A 26451-nucleotide genomic window follows, 5' to 3' on the forward strand; every position below is an offset into this window, starting at 1 on the left:
CTTAGGTTGCTTCCACGTCCTGGCTATTGTAAATAGAGCTGCAATGAACATTGTGAATTATGGTTTTTTTTGAATTATGGTTTTCTCAGGGTATATGCCCAGTAGTGGGATTGCTGGGTCGTATGGTAGTTCTATTTGTAGTTTTTTAAGTTACCTTGCTTATATGTTCATTTACTTGTCTGTCTCCCCCACTAGACTGTAAGCCCCATGAGAAAAGAACTTGTCTGTTTCTTTATCACTGTGTCTCTAATAAGCAGCATAGGGCTTGGCACATAGTAGGGAGTATTCAATAACTTTGTGAATCTATGAATTATTAAGTGATTGGATGAAAGAGATATTTCCTGATATCTCTAAATTTTCCCTGCCCTCAATCCAAAATGAGCAGATGAAATAATAAAAAAGACATAAAATTAGATAATTATTTTATTATTTTTAAGAAATAACAGCATCATAAAGCCAATTGAAGTGGAAAGATTTTAAATTTCAATTACTTTGATTTAAGCTCCAGTATTATTTCAAATTTTAAAAAGTGATCAGGCATAACAAGTGAGCCTAGGTGAAACTGGGTGCATCAGTCCTGGTGATTCTTCTTCTGTTAATACCAGTTTTCTAATTTTTGGTTCAGTCATCATTCCAAGCAATTTTTAAAATCTGTGTTTCAGGGACTGGTAGTCTCTAGGAACAAAATATACTACTTACCTTAAGTCTAATCATAGATTAGGTCTTTTAAGTGCTATAGTCATGTATCTTAGAGTCTGTTCCACTTTTGAGGGTTGTACTTTTTATATTGCATAGAGGAACTGAACTGAAGCAGTCATAGATGAGAAAGGTATGTTCTGGTCTGCAGCCCTCGAGTACTTCATTGCAAGAGACTCTGGATCCAGACTTCCTGCAAGCCCACCAGAGTGTAATCAACTTGGGAGCTGACCAAATTCGAACTCTAAGAATAGCTCTGCATTAGCTCTAGCCAGCCACAGAGTAACTGAACTGGGCTTTCAGTGAATAGGCAGTGATCCCTCAGGGACTTGTGTCTGCTAGGGAGGATGAGCATTGGTAGCTGGCTTAACATTTTGTCCAGAATTTATTTTTAGGTATTTATCAGAAGAGAATTTGCTGAGTTGTTTGTGTGTGCCTTTTAAAAATGCCAGCGCGTTACGGCTCTTGGAATTGAGGGTACACTTATTTAGTTGAAGATGGCACCAAGTGAGGCTAGTGTTAACCTAATAGTATACAGAACTTATTGTGATGTTGAAAAAGCAGGGAAGTGGCCAATTAAAAGTTAGATAATGTTCACTAGGAATGCACCAAAAGTAGCCCATACAAGAGCCAGACAGAGTCCAAGAACCACTGATTTGATTAAATATATTTAGTTTGAGGAGAGGACAGGGTCAAGAGGAAGCTAATAATTGCTAATGGGATTTAGCTGTAATGGTCAATAAGACCTTTCATCAATAGGATTTTTTTCCCGGTTCTGTCCCTCTTTTTAACAAAACTTTTTTTTTTTAATGTAGTAAAATACAAAAACAAAATTTACCATCTTAACCATTTCAAAATGTACAGTTCAGTGGTATTAAACACACTCATAATGTTGTACAACCATAGGCATCGTTCATCTCTATAACTCCTTTTACCTTTTAAAACTGTAATTCTGTATGTATTAAACAATAACTACCCTCCACCCCCCACCCCAGCCCTTGGAAACCACAATTCTACTTTCTGTCTCTGATTTTGACTTCTCTAAGTAACTCACGTAAGTGGAATCATACAGTATTTGTCTTTTTGTGACTGGCTTATTTCACTTAGCATAATGTCATCAAGGTTCATCCATGTTATAGCATATGTCAGAAGTTCCTTCCTTTTTAAGGCTGAATAATATTCACTTGTATGTATATACCACATTTTGCTTATCCACTCATTTGTTAATGGACCCTTGAGTTGTGTCCACATTTTAGCTATTGTAAGTAAGGCTGCTATGAACATGAGTGTACAAATATCTCCTCAAGGCCTTGCTTTCAATTCTTTTGGGTATATACCCAAAAGTGGAATTGCTGGATCATCTGATAATTCTATTTTTAATTTTTGTAGGAAATGTCATACTGTTTTTCACAGTGACTGTACCATTTTACATTTCTACCAACAGTGTACTAAGCTTCCAGTTCCTCCACATCCTTGTCAACACTTGTCATTTTCTGTTTTGTTGATAGTAGCCATCCTAATGAGTGTGAATGGTATCATACAATAGTTATGATTTACATTTCCCTAATGATTAATGAGGCTGAGCATGTTTTCATGTGCTTCTTGGATATTTATATATCTTCTTTGGAGAAATGTCTATTCAAGTCCTTTCCCCATTTTGAATTGTTTTTTTTTTGTTGTTGTTGTTGTTGAGTTTTAGGAGTTCTCTACATATTCTGGATGTTAATCACTTATCAGATATATGATTTGCAAACATTTTCTCCCATTCTGTGGGCTCCCTTTTTACTCTGTTTTTTGATGGACAAAATTTTAAATTTTAATGAAGTTGCACTTGTGTTTTTTTTCTTTCATAGCTTGTCTTTTGATGTCATATTCCAAAAATCATAGTCAAATCCAATGCTGTACAGGTTTGTCCTATGTTATCTTCTAAGAATTTTATAGTTTTAGGTCTAGCATTTAGGTCTTTGATTTTTAGTAAATTTTTGCATGTGGTATTGAGTAAGGATCCAACTTCATTCTTTGCATATGGATATCTAATATTCTCAGAACTATTTGTTGAAAAAACTGTACTTCCCCCATGGAATGGTCTTGGCACCCTTGTCCAGAACCATTTGGCTATATATGTAAAGTATTATTTCTGGGCTCTCTCTTCTATTCCATTTGTCCATGTCTGTCTTTATGCCAGTATTGTACTGTTTGACTACATATTGTGCTTTGTAGTAATTTTTGAAATCAGGAAGTATGAGTCCTCCAATTTAGTTTTTTTTCAAGATTGTTCTGGCTATTTAGGGTCCCTTGAGATTCTGTATAAATTTTAGGAAGGGTTTTTGTATTTCTGCAAAAAATGTCATCAGGATATTGTTAGGAATTGCATTGACTCTGTAGGTCTCTTTGGGTAGTATTGGGATTTTTAAAATTAACATCTTTATTGGAGTATAATTGCTTTACAATGTTGTGTTAGTTTCTCCTGTATAACAAAGTGAATCAGCTATATGTATACATATATCCCCATATCCCCTCCCTCTTGTGCCTCGCTCCCACCCCCCCTATCCCACCCCTCTAGGTGGTCACAAAGCACCAAGCTGATCTCCCTGTGTTATGCAGCTGCTTCCCACTAGCTATCTATTTTACATTTGGAAGTATATATATGTCAGTGTTACTCTCTCACTTCGTCCCTGCTTCCCTTCCCCCCCTCACCTGTGTCCTCAAGTCCATTCTCTACATCTGCATCTTTATTCCTATCCTGCCCCTAGGTTCATCAGACTTTTTTTTTTTTTTAGATTCCATATATATATGTTAGCATATGGTATTTGTTTTTCTCTTTCTGACTTACTTCACTCTGTATGACAGACTCTAGGTCCATCCACCTCACTAAAATAACTCAATTTCATTTCTTTTTTATGGCTCAGTAATATTCCATTGTATATATACGCCACATCTTCTTTATCTATTCATCTGTCGATGAACACTTAGGTTGCTTCCATGTCCTGGCTGTTGTAAATAGTGCTGCAATGAACATTGTGGTACATCTCTCTTTTTGAATTATGGTTTTCTCAGGGTATGCCCACTAGTGGGATTGCTGGGTCATATGGTAATTCTATTTTTAGTTTTTAAAGGAAACTCCATAGTGTTCTCCATAGTGGCTGTATCAATTTACATTCCCACCAACAGTGCAAGAGGGTTCCCTTTACTCCACACCCTCTTTGGTATTAATTGTTTGTAGATTTTATGATGATGGCCATTCTGACCCATGTAAGGTGATACCTCATTGTAGTTTTGATTTGCATTTCTCTAATGATTAGTGATGTTGACCATCCTTTCATGTGTTTGTTGGCAATCTATATATCTTCTTTGGAGAAATGTCTATTTAGGTCTGCTGCCCATTTTTAGGTTGGGTGTTTGTTTTTTTGAAATTGAGCTGCATGAGCTGCTTGTGTATTTTGGAGATTAATCCTTTGTCAGTTGCTTCACTGGCAAATATTTTCTCCCATAATGTGGGTTGTCTTTTCATCTTGTTTATGGTTTCCTTTGCTGTGCAAAAGCTTTTAAGTTTCATTAGGTCCCATTTGTTTATTTTTATTTTTATTTCCATTTCTTTAGGAGGTGGGTCAAAAAGGATCTTGTTGTGATTTATGTCGTAGAGTGTTCTGCCTATGTTTTCCTCTAAGAGTTTTATAGTGTCTGGCCTTACATTTAGGTCTTTAATCCATTTTGAGTTTATTTTAGTGTATGGTTTTAGAAAGTGTTCTAATTTCATTCTCTTATATGTAGCTGTCCAGTTTTCCCAGCACCACTTATTGAAGAGGCTGTCTTTTCTCCATTGTATGTTATTGCCTCCTTTGTCAAAGACAAGGTGACCATATGTGGGGGTTTATCTTGGGCTTTCTATCCTGTTCCATTGATCTATGTTTTTGTGCCATACTGTCTTGATTGCTATGCCTTTGTTGTATAGTCTGAAGTTCAGGAGCCTGATTCCTCCAGCTCCGTTTTTCTGTTTTTGTGGTACGCGGGCCTCTCCCTGTTGTGGCCTCTCCCGTTGTGGAGCACAGGCTCTGGACGCGCAGGCTCAGCGGCCATGGCTCACGGGCCCAGCCGCTCCGCGGCATGTGGGATCTTCCCAGACCAGGGCATGACCCGTGTCCCCTGCATCGGCAGGCAGACTCTCAACCATTGCGCCACCAGGGAAGCCCAAGATTTTCTGTTTCTCTGTTATTTCTTTGTTTTGTTAGGTATATTTTTCGGGATTTGTCTGTTTTATCTAGGTTGTCCAATTTGTTGACATACAATTATTCATTTTACTCTCTCATAATCATATTTATTTCTGTAGAATCAGTAATGTCCCTTCTTTCATTTATGATTTTAATAATTTGAGTTTTCTCTCTTTTTAAAGAGACACAAATCTCTTTAATGTTTCTGTTCCTTTTTACACATTATTTTCTCTGTCTAGAGTCTCCTTCTCTATTTTGTCCATTTAACAAACTCACACAGATTCTTCCAAATCCAGCCTAGATATTTCTTCTTTCTTAAACCCTAATAGGATTTATCAGTCTTTGCTCAGTATCTTATGAATGTTATTACCATCCTTATCAGGTTGTACTCTAATTTATTCATTTACCTATATATCTCGCCTGTTGTTTTCCTGAGGGCAAAGATTGAATTTTGTTAATTTCTTTATCCTAAGCATTTAATACAATTACTAACAGATAGGCGATACTTACACAGTTGATATTCAAATTATTTTAAATCAGCAGGTCCTTTGACACAAACCAATCAGAATATATAACTGACTAGTCAGAATAGACAATGGCTATTATTCCATACTTTCATATACTGTCTGGGTATTAGTCCTGGCTGCTTAGTCAGTGCCTCTAGAGTGAATGAAATGGGCAAGAGCTTTTTTCCTTTTCCCCCCTTTTTAGGTAGTGATTGTTGTCCCTCCCGTATAATTAAAAGATATTCTTACTCTTCCCTAATACTGTTTTAAAATTAATAGAAAAGAAGAAGCTGAGAGAAAGAATTTTCTTTACTTCTATGGAAAACATTTTAATTTCTCAATTTCTTACTTTTCTTTGTATATACTTACTTTTTAATAAATTATTGTGCTCTGTAGGAGCTGTGAGGGAAAGAGGTTTAATGTTTTCATCCTTATTTTAACTCAAATGTAATTAAAGTCATCTCATACAATTAAGAAACAGAATAAATACACAACTGACTCATTATGCCCAATAGATAGCCAACTCTTGAGGTGAAAGCCTGGCCTCACTTGAGCTTGAGACTTTTCTTAGAACTGGGATATGTCAAGAATGAAAGGTGATGTGAGGAAGCTATGTTATTTTCTGGTTTATCCATAAACTTATGACTTCATCTCTGCATTAAACATTACCACCAAAATTCATTTCATATGGATGCAATTTGATTTTTTATGTCTTTTTATGGCAACAAATTCTTGCTTAGTAGAGGCAATTTAGAATTATTGATAAAAAATGAAAATTTAAGTGTATTCTGTATTATATTAAAAATAGTATTAATACCAAATCTACTTTTTCAAATTGCATACCACATGTACCTCTGAAAAGATAAAAAAGGATAGTCTTGAAAAACTATCTCTAAAGCAAAATTACGTATATTGAATCATTTTCGAGTGGTTTTCATTAAAAATGAAAGATGTATTTCCATTCTTAGAGTTCCTAAATACTGTAGCTATTGTAGTCAATACTACCACAGCCTTCTTGTTTATATTAACATGGTTGCTGTACTTGTGTGCCAGTTGGTAAGCATTGACAGGTGAGCATCAGAGAAACAAATTTTTTAATTGAGAACTTTTTGCTATGTATTTAAAATATATTCCATGAATTTTAAATTCCCAAACAGTATGCAGATATTCCTTAATAGAAAGAATAGATTGAATTTTCTTGCATTTAATGATTCTGAAATATGCAATATATCAACAACACTTATTTAGAAGCTACAAATGACCAGATACTGTGCCCAGGGATTATACAACTGGATAAGACACAGTCTTTCTTTTTCATGAGCTCAATTATCTGCATTTTTAAAAAAATCTAGAAGACAGAGCCTCAAATGGATTAAGTAATTTGCCCAGAGTTCCCCAACTAAGACAAGTGTCAGATCTAGGATGATTTATCTCAGGAGTTCCCTAATGCTTATCCTTTGATTGGTTTTATCAGAATTATCTTGGGAAGCTTTAAAAAAAATTACACATTTCCACACACACTGGACTGACCAAATTAGACTAGCTAAGGGTGATCCCCAGGATGTTTATTTTTATGATATTTCTCAGATGATTCTAATGCATAGTCAAGATTAGACAACACTGATTTATCTGACTCTAAAGATCATACCTTTTAAAACTTGAAGCACTGCCTTTCTTTCAGTATTAATACACTCAGAAATCAGTATGTCATGAATCCTAGATTTCCAAAGATAGAATATGTGTGAAGAATAAAATTGTATACAGAGAGCCTGTGGATGAAACCTCTAAGCAAGAAATGATTCATAAATATGAACTTTGTTCCTGGCCTGGAGAGCCTATTTGCTCTTTGTACCTTAACTCAGAATGGCTGGGAAATGATTGAGTTAGATACTGTTTGGTTTTTTTTTTTTTTGGTCAAAAATGTCAAGTTTATGGGCTTCCCTGGTGGCGCAGTGGTTGAGAATCTGCCTGCTAATGCAGGGGACACGGGTTCGAGCCCTGGTCTGGGAGGATCCCACATGCCCCGGAGCAACTAGGCCCGTGAGCCACAACTACTGAGCCTGCGTGTCTGGAGCCTGTGGTCCGCAACAAGAGAGGCCGCGATAGTGAGAGCCCCGCGCACCGCGATGAAGAGTGGTCCCCGCTTGCCACAACTAGAGAAAGCCCTCGCACACAAACGAAGACCCAGCACAGCCAAAATAAATAAATAAATTAAAATTTTTAAAAAAATGTCAAGTTTACATTCTCTTTACATGTTCAGGAATATGCTTACATGAGCAGTTTACATGTTCAGGAATATGTAGCTTTTCATCTCTTTTCATAATAATCACTACTATTAGGATTGTGGGGCAGTAAAGGGAAGGAGGGGAAGAATATATATTCTTTACATACCAAGTTGGAACTCACAATTTATTGATATTTTCTTGTAGAAACAATTTTATAGTGGTGATTAAATAGAATCTTAGTGGGTATTATTGCATAAGCCATGCTGACTTAACCTAGATTCCTGCTGGCTTCTTAGTAGTCAGCTGGTGGGGAAGGGAAGGAAGACCTCAATAGGCAAAGCCTGGGTTATAAGGGCTTGTTGTAGAGGATGGTCACCTACAGTCTACAGGACTCTGTTCAGAAAATATTGTGCATTTTAGCTCAATAGAAGATAACTATGGATTGGAGAACTTGATTAGTCTGAAGTTTGGGAGTGGAGGAGGCTGAATATTATAAGCAGTAGCTGAGACTGTAGTTCAGACATTGATCTTGAAATGTGTTTATATCAAGTCCCCAACTTAATTTTTTAAAACTTTTTACCTCATCACATATTTTTTTAAGATGACATCTAACATTTTCATTGTATGTTTAATTGGTTGCAGAGTATAATTTCTAGCATATTACTAATACCGACACATCATAGTAAAACAGTTATAGCTTCTTTAAAAGTATTTTCAAAATCATGTATCAGTTTGACAGCTTCCATTATTCTTAAAAAATCAAACAATGAACAAAGTCATTTGTAACAATTGAAAGTTTTCCTTCCTTGTTTTTCCTTGAAAATGTATTTACATTCCACTTCCCTCACAATATTTTATCCCCATATATTTTTCACTAGAAATCTTTTTAAAAAATCACCTTTTTATACTTTGTTCCAATAAAAACTATATATTAAATTAAATATTTAAAATATTTCAGTGACCATAAGGCTTAAAGTTTTGAAAAATTTCTAATGAATTGAGTTTATGATAATTACCAATAGTAAATATAATAATAAACTGTCATAAAAATTATTTTAAGTTATATGTCAGCTGACCACTTATTTAGTCTATTATTAATTCAGTTGGTTAAAATAACATTAATATAAAGTTTGATTAAAAATTATTAAATAGAAATAAAATTTACTAGAAATTTATTTCTTAATGAAATGGATGGAACTGGTTTTCTTTTAAAATAAATCCATATGTGAATATTACTTATTACAGACTGAGACAGAATGCAGCATCAATTCAATTTATATTTCTTTTATTTTTATAGATGCAAGTACTGAAGAAATTTGTTCACATTGACGACTAGAGTACATGACAAGAAATTTGTTCACATTAATGTGAATAGAGGTTTAGTTATAATGATTCATTCAATTCTTGGAACTCTTTCCAAATTATGTGACAAAAAATCTAGCTATCTACCATCAAAAGTTATTTTGAGTTATATAAGAACTGACCATTCATTTAGGTTTTTTCTTCAGTTTGTTCAAAGCAAGGAGTTGAAAACACCAGGCTTGCAAAATGATTTGTTACCCAGTTAGTGATTCAGTCTGTCAGTTTCTGGGAGTTATACTAAAAAGGCTTTACCAAAACTTATTAATGACTATTTATTCTTATTACTTTTTCACTTAGAGGCATCTTGTTTAAACCAGTATACTAAAAATGATTTGGAAAATGTTAATTTTAGTACCTACCAATTACAATTTACAGTGATAAATTTATTTTGCCTTTGCTTTAAATTATTTTTATAAATATCTTAGAACTGCATATTTAGCTTAGTTTATGGAAAATATGTAACATATGAGCTACTAGGTAAAGCTAGTCCTTGTCGTCAAACCAATTAGGCAAATGAAATTTTTTGAAAAATCTCACTTTATTTTTCAATTAAAAAAAGTTAATATTCTTGAATAATTTTAATGTGATTTCTTAAATGTGACAAAAGCTGTTTATGAGTAGACTACATTTACTCGTGTCACTTGAAAAAAAATTGAATGTTATATATTAATATTACAGTAATATTTCCCATTTTAATAATAGCATCTGATACTGAAATAGGGACTCAACTTTTGGCGGACAGTTTCTTTATGAATAGAAATGTTCTCAGTGAAGGGTTTAAAGTTACAGGTATTATCCATAATGCTATTTCTTGGGATTACTCACTGAATCACCTCCATTCATGGAGATCCTACGTTGCCAACTAAGCCCCAAACAGCCTGAATATTGGTATTCACAGTTTTGAAATCTCATCACCATTTGATTCCTGGGCAAGTTGCTGTGTGTTATAATTTCATCAGTTATGTTGTTTTTAGTAAAACTGGGAATGATTGGAAACATCTATAGATTAATCAGTGTGTAAGTAACATCTTCTGTCTACCACAGTTATTGTCACAATCTGCTTGCTGAAAAATGCCTCCTGAAATTTTATGACCTCTACAAAGTATGGCGGTATCTATAAAGGTTTAATAAAATTGTGCTGATGGACTTACCAGCTATCATCTTTTTAGCTATTCATTTGTGGAGCAGAATAATAACTTTTTTTTTTTTGATCATATGGGACCTTCTAGTTTTAACTGTGAGCAATATTAATTTGTAAAAGTTTTCCAAAGTCAGTCTTGATTTCTACTTGTAAATTTCTAATACCTTGAGTATTCTTCTTCTAACATTAACAGCTTTCTTTAAGGTTTGAATGTTTTGCAAATAAAGGATGTGTAGCAAGAGAGATGGTTTCATGCTGTTGTTTTACAATAATGTATCAAAAGCAGTCTCTCTTATGGTCTTTCTGGAGCAGTGCATTCTGTCACAGTTTGGAGTCACTTTCCCAGAAGGGGTATATATCCGAGGACATTTTCTTATATATTCTCATAACTCCCTTCTTAACTCTGAATGGATTTTAACAAATTGCAGGTTATTAAATGGCATTAGTTTATTTTTGGGTAGCATATCACAGGCTTTATAAGATATGATCTACTTTATTAGCAATTAAAATATTTTTATAAAGAACAGTGGCAATTAAAAATGATAATGTCAGTTGCTTCTTATCCTTAAATTGTATTTTTTAGTATTATTGCAATCAGAATTAGATTCTTGCTATGGCTTTTTTCAAAGTTTGTTCAGCCAGTACCGTCGTTAGTCATGGATGTATAACTAGCATCCCTAATGTTCTCTGAACACAGAAGAAAACTCTATGCATATATGCAAGTATTGGCATTAGCTGTTGACACAACTCCATTTATATCAATATCTCATCTACAAGTATATTGTTTGTATTATGAATATATGACAGGAAGTAGCCACATATTTCCTTCTTCTCAAGCTATTTGTCAGTTATCTATAATAAATAACTGCTATATTGAGAAACTAAGTTAAGAAAATCATGATTTCATGTATAATAAGACTGCTAGGTGAATTTGCTCATCTGCAGTTTCTATTCCATTGAGGTGATGCTAGTGTTGATTTGAAAATCTTCTCTTAGAATTGGTAACTCCAGATTATTGTCATGACAAAAAAACACATTACACTATAGTTTATTTACAACTTATCCAGTTAACAAGTTCATTAACAATATGACACAACTGGAGCCTCATTTCTGTCATCTCCTGTAAACAATAAGGATCTATATTTCAGATTCTTCTGGCTACTTTTATCTTGCAAACATAGACTACTTTATGCTCTAAGGAAGTATGGGAGAAAACGAAGTTTTATTTGGTCAGAGGGATCTAAAACTTCTCCATTAAGTGTAACCTTTGCTGAGGGTTTTTGATATATAATTTTTACCAACTTAAGGAAATGCCCTTTTATTCCTACTTTGATTTTCAAGGTAAAGAGATACTAGTTTTCCTAGGAGTTAATTTAGTATTCCTAGTTTTCTAAGTTACTTTAAACCATAAAATGGTATTGAATTTTATTAAATGCTTTTCTTCATTGATTGAGATAATCATATGATTTTTCTTCTTTAATCTGTTATATTGATTGCTTAACTAGATTTTCTGCTTTTGCACTATCCTTACATTCCTGGGGTTAAATTGTGGTTGATAGTGATATAACATGTTTTTTTGTTTGTTTGTTTGTCTTGGATTTTGTCATTTAAGTTTTAGTTTATGTTTTGACTCTACCTATATGTGAATGAAATTGGTCTGTGCTTTTCTTGTCTTATGTCATAATTAATTTGCTTCGTAAAATGAGTTATATGAGTTTTGTTCTTCTTTAAATTTAGTTTTGTGATACAATTTATATAGGATATGAATTAATGGTCCTTTAAAAGTGTGGTAAAATTCACCTGTAAAATTGTAGCAATTGCTCTAGGTAACCTTCTGATAAGCCTTCAACCCACCCCAGATGACACCTACAAATTGTTCCTGAACATACCAGTAGCTTCCTGCATCTCTCTGCCTAAGGGCATTTTATGGCCAAAGAAATAGGCTTAACATGAAGGAGAGGCATAGAAGTGCCAATGAGCTAGTAGATAATACCCAGCCTCCTTGCCTCTTAGTGGGATGATTCTAAGAGGGTTCCATCAAGACTAAGCTCCATTTGCCTCCAGAAATAATGTACTCTTTAATTGACTGTTTATTAGTTTTTTTTCCTTCCATGTTTTACTTCCCCACTCTTTCACTGTACTTCTTGGTATCATTTTTCAAGTAAACAAACTACTTTGCATTCAAATCTTTGGCTCAGGATCTGATTGTGGAGAAACCCAAAACAGGAAAAACCATTTTGGCCTGAGATTTTCTGCAGAAGTATTAAAATTATTTAAATTGAGCTATAATTCATATAACATAACATTCACCATTTTCAAGTGGCTTTTTGTATATTCACATGTTGTGCAACTATCACCATTACCTAATTCCAGAACATTTTCATCACCCTGAAAAGAAGCCCTGCGTCCATTAGCAATCACTCCCATCTCACCCAACACCCAGGAAACCAGTAATCTACTTTTTTTCCTCTATAGATTTGCCTATTCTGGACATTGTATATAAATGGATTTATGCAATATGTGGCCTTTTGTGTCTGGCTTCTTTCACTTAGTATGATGCCTTTAAGGTATCTGTGCTGTAGCAAGAATTAGTACTTCATTCCTCTTTATGCTTTAATAATATCCCATGGCATGGATTTATCATATGTTGTACATTTGCTCACCAACTGATGGACATCTAGGTTGTTTATACTTTTGGGGTATTATGAATAATGCTGTTAGGACCATATACTTACAAATTATGTGAACACATATTTTCAATTATCTTGGGTATTACTTAGTAATGAAATTGCTAGGTCATATGGTAATTCTATTTTTTAAGTTTTAAAGAACTGCCAAACTTTTCCACAGAGACTGTACCATTTTTTATGTGTAACATGAATGTACAAAGGTTACAATATTTCTAGACCTTCACCAGCACTTATTATTTTCTGTTTTAAAAAAACATTATATCTATTACAGAGTGTGTGAAGTTCTTTTGAGTTCATTTGCTACCACCACTGTCCACTGTAGACATGGCTGAAATCAGATGTGAACCAAGGAGTGCTAAAATAATCTGAAACATGAGACTTAGGATGGACTTCATGCAAAAAAATCTAATGTCCTAGGTCACAAACGGCTGGGGTTTGAATTCTGGCTGTATTACTTATCGGCTGGAAGACCTTTTCTATGTGACTTAACCTTTTCAATCTTCAGTTTCTTCATCCATAACTAAGGTGTAGATTAAATGAGATAACAAATATGCAAGAATTGGACGAGTGTCTAGAACATAGTGAGAACTGAGAAAGTTCTGTTCTTTGTTGTTGTTGTTAGTAGCGTCGCAATGGCAGTGGTAGTGGTTGTGGTGGTGGTGTTATTAGTAGTAGTACCAGGGTTGTGGCTAGAGCCTAGAGTTTGACTCACAGTCCAGTCTGTGCAAAGTGTGGTCTGCAGACCAGGAGAAGGAGCATCACCTGGGATGTTGTTAAAAATTCAGAATCCTTACCTCTCTGCCTCCAGGAATCAGAACCTGCATTTTACAAGTTCCCCTTGGTGATTGGAATGCACATTACAGTTTGAGAAGCATGGGTCTAGTACATCATTTTGCTATTCTCAACTTATCCGATGCAGTTCCCACAATTTTGTTTTTAATTTTTGTAACAGCTTTTTTGCAGGACAATTGTTATACAAAAAACTGCACATATTTAATGTATACAATTTGATGGCTTTGAACATATGCATACACCTGTGAAATCATCACCTCGATTGAGGTGATAAACATATCCATCACCTCCAAAACAAACAAACAAACACACACACATAATTAAATGTGATCTCTCCCTCACCCACAATAAAAACCCGAGTAGTATTCTGAAATCAGTTGGGTTAGATCAAAAGTAGGACATTGATTAAACAAGTCTGGAAACCTCTGAGGTAAGCTATACATATTTTACTTTCGTTTAAATATTTAAACAATTTTAATACATGTAAAATAATCTTAAAATACTTCGTGCATTTTGACTTTTGATTAGAAAAAATATATTTCATAATAATACTTGTATTTGGGAAATTCTTAAATGTTATTTTATTTTTTCCTTAAAGACAATTTCATGAGGTCCATGGTATTTGGATTATAGAAGTTTGCTAGGCAAACAGATTTTTTTTTTTGCAGTACGCGGGCCTCTCACTGTTGTGGCCTCTCCCGTTGCGGAGCATAGGCTCTGGACGCGCAGGCTCAGCGGCCATGGCTCACGGGCCCAGCCGCTCTGCGGCATGTGGGATCTTCCCGGACCGGGGCACGAACCCGTGTCCCCTGCATCGGCAGGCAGACTCTCAACCACTGCGCCACCAGGGAAGCCCATAGACAAACAGATTTTAAAGAAAGTAATGTATTTACATACTTATTGTTAATATATTAATTTACTCATTCATTGAACATGTCTTGGTGTTTTCTAGGTACTTGGGATATAGCAGTGAACTAAAATAGACAAACACCTCTTATCTTTCTGGGAAGTGTATTCTAATTAGGAGATGCACACAACAAATGAGATAAATAAATATTAGAAGGTTTAAGTGCCCTGGAGAAAATGAAAATCTAGATACTTAATTTTGGGTGATGTTGGAATTTTAATTTGGATGGTCTTGAAAAATGACAGTTGAGCAGCAACTTGAAAAACTTGAAAAAGATGAGGGAGCGAGCATTGCCGATATTTAGGGGAAAAGCAGTTTAGACTGAGGTAATAGCGAATACAAAGGTCCTGTGGTAGGGGCATGCTTGACATGTTGGAAGAATAGCAAGGAAGTCAGTGTGGCTGGAGCAGAACAAGTGGGTGAGAATAGTGAGACACAAAGTTAGTGAGATTGCAGAGGACCTTCTGTAAGGACTTTGGCATTTATTCTGAGCAAAATGGGGAGTATGAAAAGATTCTGACCAAAAAAGTGACATGACGTGACTTAACATTTTAAAACATTTTGAAGGTTTTGTTGTGGGATAGATTAATGAGAGTGAGAAAAGAGTGGCATCTAGGAGAACAGTTATGAGGATATTGCAATAATTTAGGCAGGCAATGGTGGTGACTTAGATTAGGGTGGTTTTGCTGAAGGTGGTGAGATGTCATCTCTGTAGATATATTTTAAAAGTAGAATCAAAACGATTTTCTAGTTGAATGTATGTGGGGTATGAGAGAAAAAGATTATTCCAAGATTTTTGGCCCGAGGCAAAATGGGAGGATGGGGAATTGCCTTTAACTGCTATGAGTAAGACTGTGGATGGAGCAGTTTGGGGGTGAAGGTCTGGAATTCAGTTTTGGCTTCGTTAAGTTTGAGATGAATCAAAATACAAATGCACTGAAACTAGATAAAAGTCAGTGCTTTTAATTTTGTGCTGTGATAGAGGTATGATACAGTTTATCTTTCACAGAATAGTAAATCTCCCTTGGGTGGGCCAAGTTTGACTTCCCTTACATTGAACTGTGTTTTGAAGTAGATCAGATGACTGTATGATTAGTGATGTTATTGCCTTTTAGCAGTTACAGGAGCAAGAAGCACAATTTGCAAAAGGAAGTTCATATAGTAGTGCATGGCTTCTGGAAATTTACTTGCAAGGATCTCATATAGTTTTATCCATTAATCTTAAAGTTTTAAAGAACTTTTCTTCTCTGAATTAATGCCCCTTCCTTAAAAATTTCTCTTTCCCAAGAGTGTTCTAGTGATTTCCATGCCACCATGTTTTGTTAGTGATTTGTTACTATTTCCTCTAGTTTTACACCTCTGATTCTTTTCAATTTGGATAAAGCATTATTTTCTAACCTTCATGTAATTATGTTCTGGCCTCTCCCTTTATAAGATGTCCCCTTCAGAAATTATGTCCTGTTCTCCATTTTAAATGAAACCTAGGTGAATATGCTTTATATTTTAGGAAAAATTAAACTTGCTTTCCTCCAATTTAAGCCATAATTTTACTTTAAATTTATTGAAATGATTTTATAGTTCTATAATTTATGAGCATAACTTTTAAGTTATATATGTTGGAAAAGGAAACTGTCAACTGATAGTACGTTTGTACTCTATTGAATTTTTGAGTAAGTTAACATGCAATGGAAAATAATTATTCTAATTCATACCATCACATTTTATAATGTAGAATAATGATACTCTTTCAACTCGCTTTTTAATTTTATTAAAGTTACTATATTTTTAACTGAAATTTATTTTTAGGGAAAAAAGTAGGTTAACAATGTAGTGCTAATATGCAAAGAAGCCAGTAGTCCAGATTGAACAAAGTGCTATAGCACAGACTAGTGGGAAAACTTAATAACTGCAGAAATGTTTACTTCCCTTAGAATTGCTGGATATACCTACTGCTTTAAGAATTGTCTTTTCTTTTAAAAACACTTAGAGAAATTTAAATTTAAAATGCAGTTGTAATTAAAATAAGATTTAAAAGTCAAGTATTTATTATGAAGGCAGCAGCTACTTATTCTGATAATAATCAATGTACAATTAAATTCTCCTCAATGACTAATTTACTTTGACAATCACTTCCCTAGTTTTTTGGATAAAATTTAATTTAGAACAGGGAGTTTATAAAATGAATCAAGTGCTTTGATGAAAAGAAAAACTAGAAACAACACTACAAAACATGTACAGCTAACTGGTTACCTTTTATGTAATCTGACTCCTTCACTCACACCTCTCCATAAAAAACAAAACAAAACAAAACCCTGGAAGTAAGCTGTATTGTATTTTAAAAATTATATTTGTATGCAAATTCATTAATTAGTTCTCAGTTAACTAATATATTTATGGTAAATACACATTTCCTTTTAGCGTGATTATGAGTATCAGTAAATGTTTTCACTAGTCCAATTAACCTTAACTGGTTCTCTCTTTTTTATTTTGAAATATTTCAAACATGTCGGGAAGTTTAGAGACTGCCGAGCAGTTATACAAATCTTAACATTTTGCCATCTTTTTAGTATTTTTCTTTGTTTTTTTTAGAGATAGAGCAGTTATCTCGAATACTTATCATTCTACATGCTTTTTTATTTGTAGTTTAGCTTAATATCTAAATACTGCTAAACCATATATAGTATTATTTTACAAGGTTTTAAACTTTATATTATGGATCATACTGTATATATTTTTCTGAAACTTGCTTTCTTTAACTCTGTATTTTGAGAGTTATCTCAAAATTTAGGTTCATCTAAATCTAATTCACTCATTTGCTGAATATAATTCTTCTGCATGAATATGTTAGTTTATCCACTGATTTAGGTTATCTAATATTTTTTCCTAGTAGAGGTGGTGCTCAATGAACATCCCTGTTCATGTCTTCTTGTAATTTCTCTAGGGTAGAAGTAACATTTCTGGATCATAGAGTATATAAGTAGCCATTTTCAGTTTCACTAGATATTGCACAATGGATCTCCAAACTGTTTTGCAGTCCTGGGAGGAATGTTTCTGAGTACTGGCTCCTCTACTTCCTCTGAAATGCTTGGTGTTGTCAGACTTTTAAATGTTGTCAAACTAATGGGAGTGAAATAGTAACTAATTTTTTAAAATTTGTAATTTTTCACTGATAAGATTAAGCTCCTTTTTATTTGTTTATTGGCCAGTTGGGGTTCTCTATGGAATTGTATATTCATTTCTTGACCTATTATTCTGCTGTAATGTTTGTCTTTTTCTTATTGAGCTATGGAAGATCCTCATATATTCTGAATGCATATCCAGTATAAACTGTATACATTGCAGTAAAACCTCTCTCAGATTGTGGTTTCTTCTTTTACTTTATCTTATTATATTACTATTCAAAAATGTTTAAACATTTTAATATAGTAAAGTTTAGTTTGTGCTTTTTGTATTTGAGTTAAAAATATTTTGCTTCTTGACATTTGTTCTAAAAGTTTGGAAGTTTTGTCTTTCATGTTTCAGTGTTTAATCCATTTGGAACAGATTTTTGTATATGGTGTGAGGTGTGAATCTATTTTTTCCCCCATTATGGACAACCAGTTGTCTTGGCTATATTAATAGTGTGTCCTTTCTCCACTGATTTGTAATGTGATCACTGGTATATGTGAGAGTCTGTTTCTAGAGCCTCTAGTATGCTCCATGTTCTATTTAGCACTTCTCTACTAATACCACACTGTCTTAATTTCTGTCACTTTATAATAAGTAGAGCAAGTCCACCTTAAATTGTTACTTATCTTCAGAATTATCTAGATTTTCTTATCTTTGGCTCTTCCATATTCATTTCAGAATTAGCTTGATAAATTCTGTGAAAAACATGGTAGGAGTCTGATTAAAATTGCACTGAACGTCATAGATTTAATTCGGGAGACTGACATCCTGGTGGTATTTGGTCTTCTTATTGCAACTGAGTATATCTTTCCATTTATGTAAGTCTTCTTTTAGACTCTTGTATACTAATTTTCTTTGAAACAGGTATCTTTAAACTTTTTTTATTAAATGTTTATGATTGGTTATTAGTGGTGTACTGAAATGCTGTTTATCTTTGTCCATCTTTGATCTAGGAAACTTACGGAGCTCTCTTATTACTTCTAATATGTTGTCTGTAGATTTTCTTGGATTTTTATGTCATAATCAAATGGTATTCACAATCATATAGTGTTTAGATAAGGACAGTTTTATTTCATCCTTCTTCTTGTCTCATGTGTGTGAGATTTACTAATAAGCTAGTGCCTTCAGGACAGTGTTGAATAGAAGTGATGATACTTGGAATCCTTAGCTCATTCCTGACTTTAAGGGAAATGCTCTTACTTTTCATCTTTAAGTATAAAATAGGATATAAGTTTTTGTAGATACCCTTTATCAGGCTTAAGCATTGCTTTTCTATTTGCTAGATTTTATTTTCACATGAATGAGTCTTACATTTTATGAACGCTGAATGGTTTTTCCGTATCAATATGACCACTTTTTTTCTATTTTAATCTATTAATGTGGTGAATTACATTGGTATATTTTCTAATATTAAACTATTCTTGTTATAATCTTCCCTTTGCCATGATAGGTTCTTTTTGTTCTTTATCATATATATTTGCTGTATGAAATTTAACATTTGATTTTAAGATCAATGCATCCATTTTTATTTGTGCTGTTGGCCTATAATTCTATTTTTATATTGTCTGTGGTAGGCTGAAAATGGCCCCTCAAAAAAATATCCATGCCCTAATCCCTGAACCTGTGAGTAACCTTATATAGCAAAACAAACAAACAAACAAACAATCTGTGCAGATGTCATTATGTAAGAATCTTGAGATGGGGAGATTATCTGCCTGGGCCCTTAATATAATCATTTGTATCCTTATAAGAGGGAGATTACACACACAGTGAAGATGTAGCAGAGAGAGATCTGAAGATGCTGTCCCTGAAGATTGGATTGACATGGCCACAAGCCAAAGAATGCTTGTAGCCATCAGAAGCTGACTGCCAGAAGAGGCAAAGAACTGATTTCCCCTAGAGCCTCTTGAATGAGCATGACCCTGTTGATACCTTGATTTTGGCCCATTGATACTGAATTTGAATTCAGACTTTGGTCTTCAGCATTGTGAGAGAATATATTTCTGTTGTTTTAGACCACCAGTTTGTGGTAATTTGTTACAGCAACCATAGGAAACTAATTACTGCCCTTTTCTGATTTTGCCATTAAAATCTTTCTAGTCTTATAAATTGCATTGGGGACCTTACCTTTTTTTCCCCCCCTTTCTATAATAGTTTGAAAAAGTTTGGGATTATCTGTTTTTTCAGTGTTTAGTAGGAGTCAAATGTAAAACCATTTAGACGCATTGCATTGTGTCTTCGTGGCTGCACGCGGGCTTCCTCTAGTTGCAGCAAGCTGGGGCTACTCTTTGTTGCGGTGCGCAGGTGTCTCATTGCAGTGCTTCTCTTCTTGCGGAGCGTGGGCTCTAGGCGCACGGGCTTCACTAGTTGTGGCACGCGGGCTAAATAGTTGTGGCTCACAGGCTTTGTTGCTCTGCAACATGTGCGATCTTCCTGGACGAGGGCTTGAACCCATGTTCCCTGCATTGGCAGGTGGATTCTTAACCACTGTGCCACCAGGGAAGCCCTGTGGACCAATTTTTTTCAAGTCCTTATTGAATTTGTTACAATATTGCTTCTGTTTTATGTTTTGGTTTTTTGGCTGCGAGGCATGTGGGATCTTAGCTCCTCGACCAGGGATCAAACCCTCACCCCCTGCATTGGAAGGCGAAGTCCTAACCACTGGACCACCAGGGAAGTCCCAAATATTGGCATATTTAGAACTGAAAATAATAATACCTTATAATTTTGAATCCTCTATGTCTTTGTATTCTTGGGGCCTAGATGTTTTTTGATAAATGATGACCAGCCACACTAATAGGCTCTAACCATGGTGATTTACAGGCATGTATATTTCTAAGATATTTTTAACAGCATTCATCATAAGATACATTTGCTGGTTAACTTAATTGGTTAAAGGGTTCCATTAACAAAAGTCCTGCTATTATATTCCCAAATTAGTTAAATTATTTTCCATGGACACAGACTTTACCTCTAATAGATGCTAATTATTTCACAGCCAACTAGTAAAAAGTCATCTCATAGCATGTGTATGTGTTTGTAAGGCATCCTGCAGTATCATCAATTTGCAAGGTGCAATGTGTGTAAAGGTTTTCAGCTGAAAGTGTCAGTCCCTGTAGTAATTTAAGTGAGTGAATTTAGGCTTCCTAAGCTTTAAAGATTAATAAGCTCTTAATCCAAGAGTAGGAGGAGATAGTAAGAGAAGGGTAATTTGTTGTTAGGATATAAGGATTACTAGAAGCCAGCAGTTTAGGAGGGCACATAGGATCTAGTCTGAAAAAGAGCAACCAATGTAGATAGCTCAGAGAGTATGGGAAAGGTATTAATACACAGAGAGTCAGACATCATCCTTCACACTTACAGTCATTTATCTTATATTAATATCTATTAGGTGTTAACAGATGAGGAAAACTAAGCCCATAATGCTTCCAAGTCTTTTTTTCATTTTGTGCTATATGGAAATGATGCTTTTGTACAATGAGTAATTTGTTTAAAATAAAGCAGAAAAGTTGAAATTCAAATTTAATTTATTTTAACAATATTTTCTGGTTCTATATTTAGTGCGCCTTTCACTTTTAAAAGATATCTGCAATACCTATAATTGCCACAAGATGGCATTGAAAGGCTGAAGATCTTGGTTGAAATTTGATTTTTGAGACGATTGATGAGTTAGATATATTTATATTTTGTATGTATTCAAACCAAAAGAAATTTGGACTATGATGTATTTTTTTAAAATTTGAGTGAGATTTTGGTATTTTAATATCAAAAATACTTTCTTATTTACTTTTAAAAATAAGATAGTCACAGAAATTGATGTTATTGCTGACTAATTCTTTTGGAAATGGATGAAACATAAATCTTAGTGTAATAGTATAAAAAATTTTATTATAATACATCCCCCAGAAAGACTTCAAAAGAATTCAAGTTAGCAAACATTTAGAGGGTCTTACTGTTCTATAATTTATAAGGTCTTATTATGCAAATAGAAGATATAGACCTTGCCCCCAGTGAGCTTTCAATTTAGTTGGAGAAAAGAGAAATGTATATACAATTTGAAGGGAGAACAAAATAAAAAAATGATCAAGTACAGTGTTGTATGATATAAACTATACAATGTGAACTGGGAATAATGAGAAGTTAAGCAAAAATTTTAAATGGTATTTTACAAAAGCATTCTTGTATCAGTTGAAAATACCATGTTGAAGTTTTCTTTTACTGCGATTATCTATATTATAATTTATTTAAACTATGAGGAAATGTTTAGCAATCTGGAGAGCTGTGTAAGATTCAATATTTGACATAAAACATAGAAAACACTTGAAATATTAACTTACCTTTTATTTCATGAATGTATGATTTTTTTTCTAATTGAAAAATATTTTTCAGAAGAAGGCGAAGGTTTTCTGGTCAAACAGATGTTAGTTTTAATATTCTTAGATTCCTGGAGTCTGAAAAACATATCTATTAAAAAATCAAGTGTAGAATGGTGGTTACTAGGGGATGGGGGGAGGGAGAAAAGGGAATTTGCTGTTTAATGGATATAGACTTTGAATTTTGCAAGATGAACATTTTGTAGATCTGTTTCACAGCAATGTGAATATACTTAATATTACTGAACTATGCACTTAAAAATGGTTAAAATGGTACATTTTATGTTAAGTGTCCTACTAAAGTTATGAGCAATTAACAGGTTTCTATTGAGGATCAGCAATGTTCCTAGCTTTATTTTAGTCATTAGGAGCTACTCAAAAGAAATATTTTAGTCATTAGGAGCTACTAAAAGAAATTAGGAGCTACCCCTTCAAGAAACTGTAATATAGTTGATGGTAGAAGATTAACCTAATATTAGTAGGTAATCTATTGAAGTCCAACATATACCAGGCATTGTGCCAGACGTTTTATATAAATTATTTCAATCCTCAAAACAATATAGGGGATGAATATTATTATACCTATTTCTCTATTTTATCGTTAAAGAAACTAAGTTTTATAGCTATGAAGGTTCAGTACCTTGTTGAAGGTTGCCAAGTTTCCAGTCTTGCAGTTGGTATTTAAACCCAAGTTTTTCTAACCTCAAAATCCATTTTCTTTGTATTATACTATGCCCCTATTTAAATACAAAGCAATTAAAGAATATAAATAAACAACTAGTAATTTCACATTCTAGTTTGGTGTTTCTACTGCCAGTAGATATTGTCAGCTTTGTCTGTTGACAAAATTAAGATATGTGATTTAATTAACAATAGCAGTTGATCAGGATTACATTTTAACTTCAGAAAGGATAACCATGTACTTTTTTTGTTAGCTTGAGTTGTTGTCTCTATTTTTATTTGCTTTTAACTTTTGGAAACACTAATTTCTTTTCCCTGTATATTCGTGTGCAGGTTATGTGGGTATGTAATTTGTGCCGAAAACAACAAGAAATCCTCACTAAATCAGGAGCATGGTTTTATAATAGTGGATCTAATACACCACAGCAACCTGATCAAAAGGTTCTCCGAGGACTGCGGAATGAGGAGGCACCTCAGGAGAAGAAAGCAAAACTGCATGAGCAGGCCCCGTTCCAAGGACCCTCAGGTGACTTATCTGTACCTGCAGTGGAGAAAAGTCGATCTCATGGGCTCACAAGACAGGATTCTATTAAAAATGGGTCAGGAGTGAAGCACCAAATTGCCAGTGACGTAGCTTCAGACAGGTAAACATTTTGCTTAATCTTTAGGTAAACATTATTTTTAATCTTCATTCCAAACAGAAATAAAAATACATGAAATGTTTAGGCAACAAATGTGTTGTCTAAATGTAATGTAAATGTCCATATGTTTTATAGAAATGCTGAAAGTGATGTTCAGGACTTGAGCTATTATAGGTTTGAACAGTCTTAGGTTTGATGTGGGAGTGTCAGGTTTTTCCAGAATAAAGAAGTGAAATGAAACAGGGAACCTAGATAGGTTATGGTCACAGGAAAGACAAACTGGCATAAGAGCAAGGGGAATGCAGAAATGTTTTTTTTAAGACACTTCGGAGAGGTTCAACTGATGGGACTAACTGGGAGAGGAATTAAGAGAATGGGGAAGACTAAGGATGCCTCCAAAGGTTCTACCTTGGGTTGACAGATGAAGTGGTCTTCCAAGCAGGTAAATATTGATGAAAGGGTTTCGTGAGTTTGATTTTTCCATGGGCTAACTCTGCTATTTACTCTTGGCTCAGTTCTGTGGGCTTCTCCATGTTCAAAGGGTTAGACTTTTTAAAACAGTGTTTATTGTTCTTAGAGTTCCTACTTTTGGAAGGGGGAGAATGAAAAGTTTTCTTGGGAAGATTATTTTTCTATACCACGTTCCTCTGTTTAAATTAAAAACAAAATCTGGTTTACACTATGTTTGTTATCTAGAATTGGCAGATACATTTACATGTGAACAAGTAGAAAGTCATGCATTTTGTGGAAAAACAAATCTAAACTGTACTTATAGGATGGTGGGTCCTGAGCGTTATCGAATGCAAGTCTGTGTGCCCGACGCACAGTGAGGCCAAAAAATACCAAAACGTCAGTTTGGAGCGGAGAAAGGTATATTGCAGGGTCATGCAAGGAGACGGGTGGCTCAGGCCCCCCAGACCCCAAACTCCCCGTAAGCTTTCAGCAAAACCCTTTTTTAGGAAATGTGAGGGAGGGGTGTAGTTAGTTGTCAAACTTCCTGGTGTCAGAACCTTTGTTCTTGAGGTCAGGTCATGGTCAGGTAACAATGTTCCTATAAACCTCCACCAAAATGAATGTTCTTCCCGTTCTGACAAGAAAGGGCAAAGTCCCAAGGCTCAAGTTTCTTCCTCCAGAGTCCAGGCCCTGGCTAAGAGGAGGGGGTCCCTGCGCGGGCTGTTACCCTGCCTGGGAGCGTTCATCCAGCACCCAGTCTGGGTCCTCCTGCCAGTGCCCAGGCCTGGCTGAAGAGGCAGATCTCAGCTGGTGGTGCCCTCAGGGCCGGGTTATCAGACCCTGCCCAGCCATCATCACTGAGGGAGCCAAGTGCCCAGGACCCAGCTGGCTCTCAGGCTTTTCACTTAAACTGGAGCGAATCACTTGTAGCAAATACCTGTCAGGTGAATTCCCAGCTCGCAACAATTGTCCTTCTTTGAGAAGAGCCCCAGCCACAGAGGTGGACCTGAACTAATGATGTGCAGTGTTCTTGCAACTTACCCTCCGGCCACCTCTTAGGGGGTTAGACAACTGATCTAAGCTGTACCAATTTTCAAAACTTGAATGGACAGACTGAAGCTGATTGAAGCTGTTACCTTAGTGGCAGTATCCACGTAATCCAGGTGCTGAGGCCTCCATTGACTGGGACCCATGGAGACTGCCGCCGCCATTAGGTCAAGGCCTGGGCCCAGCCAGTGGGCGGCCATGGCAAGGGCTCTGGAACTTTGCAGGGCACAGCCCTCAGCCTGTCCTGGGCCCCCCAGCTCACCCACCAGCGTGGCGGCTGGAGGGCCTCGAGCCGTGGGGAGAAGGCCACGATCCACCGCTCACGGCACTTTCTGCCCGGAGGATCACTGTGAGACTGACTGCTGGCAGAGCGGGACCTCTAACCGCTGTTCTAAGGCCTCGTGACGGCCACGCGCTGGCCAGGTATTAAGGGTGGAATGCTAAGGGCTGCCTGCCCGCCCCGCCCCGATTACAATTTGAAGGCGAAGAACAAATCTCTCCTTCAAAGTTAACATCAGATTTTCCTCAACACGAGTCCCGTAGTAACAAAAGTTGAGTTAGGTTTTGTGATGTAGACTCTCCTCCAACTTGAGGGCAACTGACCCCCGCCCATTTACACAGCGACAGCCCTTACCTGCCTTTCTTCGGAGCCTGGACTCTGGCTGCTGGCCTGAGGTCCGGCGCTGGGCGGGGTGGTGCTGCCCTCCAGCCGCTGTTGGCCACTTGATCAGGCTTCCCTGGCCCAACACCCTGCCAGGTGCTGGGGATGGAAAAGCTCAAGCCCCAAACCCAAACGAGGGGAGTGTTGGCCAAGAACTGGAGGGCTGTGAGCCTTCAGGTACGCAGGGTTGGGAGAGGGGCTCAGCTGAGCCCGAAGAACCTGAGCGAGGCCAGCTACCGACTGGACCGCGCCCCTGCGTCCGTGCCCCACCCCACACCAGCGTCCCAGCCTCTCCTGTGCGCGGCTTGGTGCGAGGCATACCCGCTCCTATTACGTGAGCACTCAGTTATGACAGGTAAGGTAACTGGGAGTCACTTTAGAGGGTGGCTAAAGCCATCACTCTGGTGTGTTGCTATGTCTTGGGAGAATAATAAAATGATGGCTGTGCCAGATCTTTTGAAAACTAGCAAAAGTGAAACAATGTAATCCTACCTTTGGGCAAAACAGTTGGTGATTTCATGGCTGGTGTGCTATGAACTCGTCTCAGTGCAAAATCTCAGGAACCCAGGAATTTTAAGGTTAGCGGACCATCTTAGATTGAGGACCACCTTAAGCACACAAAGATTTGAGAGCGGGTAGTTTATATGGAAGGCAATCCCAGGCACTTACCTGTAGGGAAGTGGGAAATGATCCAGTTAAGAGAAAGAATACAACACTGGATGCATTCAAGAGCAGGTAACCTCTTTCAGCAGCTGTGTCTTAATCTTACCGGGACTTTTGGGAGACCCGGTATCACGACCTCAAAGTTATCCCATATAATGGGCAAGGAGGCTGGGGATATTTATCCATAACTTTCCTTTGCTATTGGTCTAGGGCTGTTCCTGGGGTTGTTAACTCTCT

At 35.8% G+C, this 26451-nt stretch overlaps 1 protein-coding gene across 1 annotated transcript in view; it reads left to right on the forward strand.

Moving 5' to 3' along the window:
• Window positions 1-26451, forward strand: part of RIMS2 (regulating synaptic membrane exocytosis 2) — a 609946-nt gene that overhangs the window by 220520 nt on the left and 362975 nt on the right. Inside the window, exon 12 of the mRNA XM_059995029.1 lies at window positions 23083-23393. Within this exon, the coding sequence (XP_059851012.1) occupies window positions 23083-23393 (311 nt within the window). The remainder of the gene's footprint in view (window positions 1-23082; window positions 23394-26451) is intronic.

The sequence above is a fragment of the Delphinus delphis genome, chromosome 17, assembly GCF_949987515.2.
Source record: "Delphinus delphis chromosome 17, mDelDel1.2, whole genome shotgun sequence".
Taxonomy (NCBI): Eukaryota; Metazoa; Chordata; class Mammalia; order Artiodactyla; family Delphinidae; genus Delphinus; species Delphinus delphis.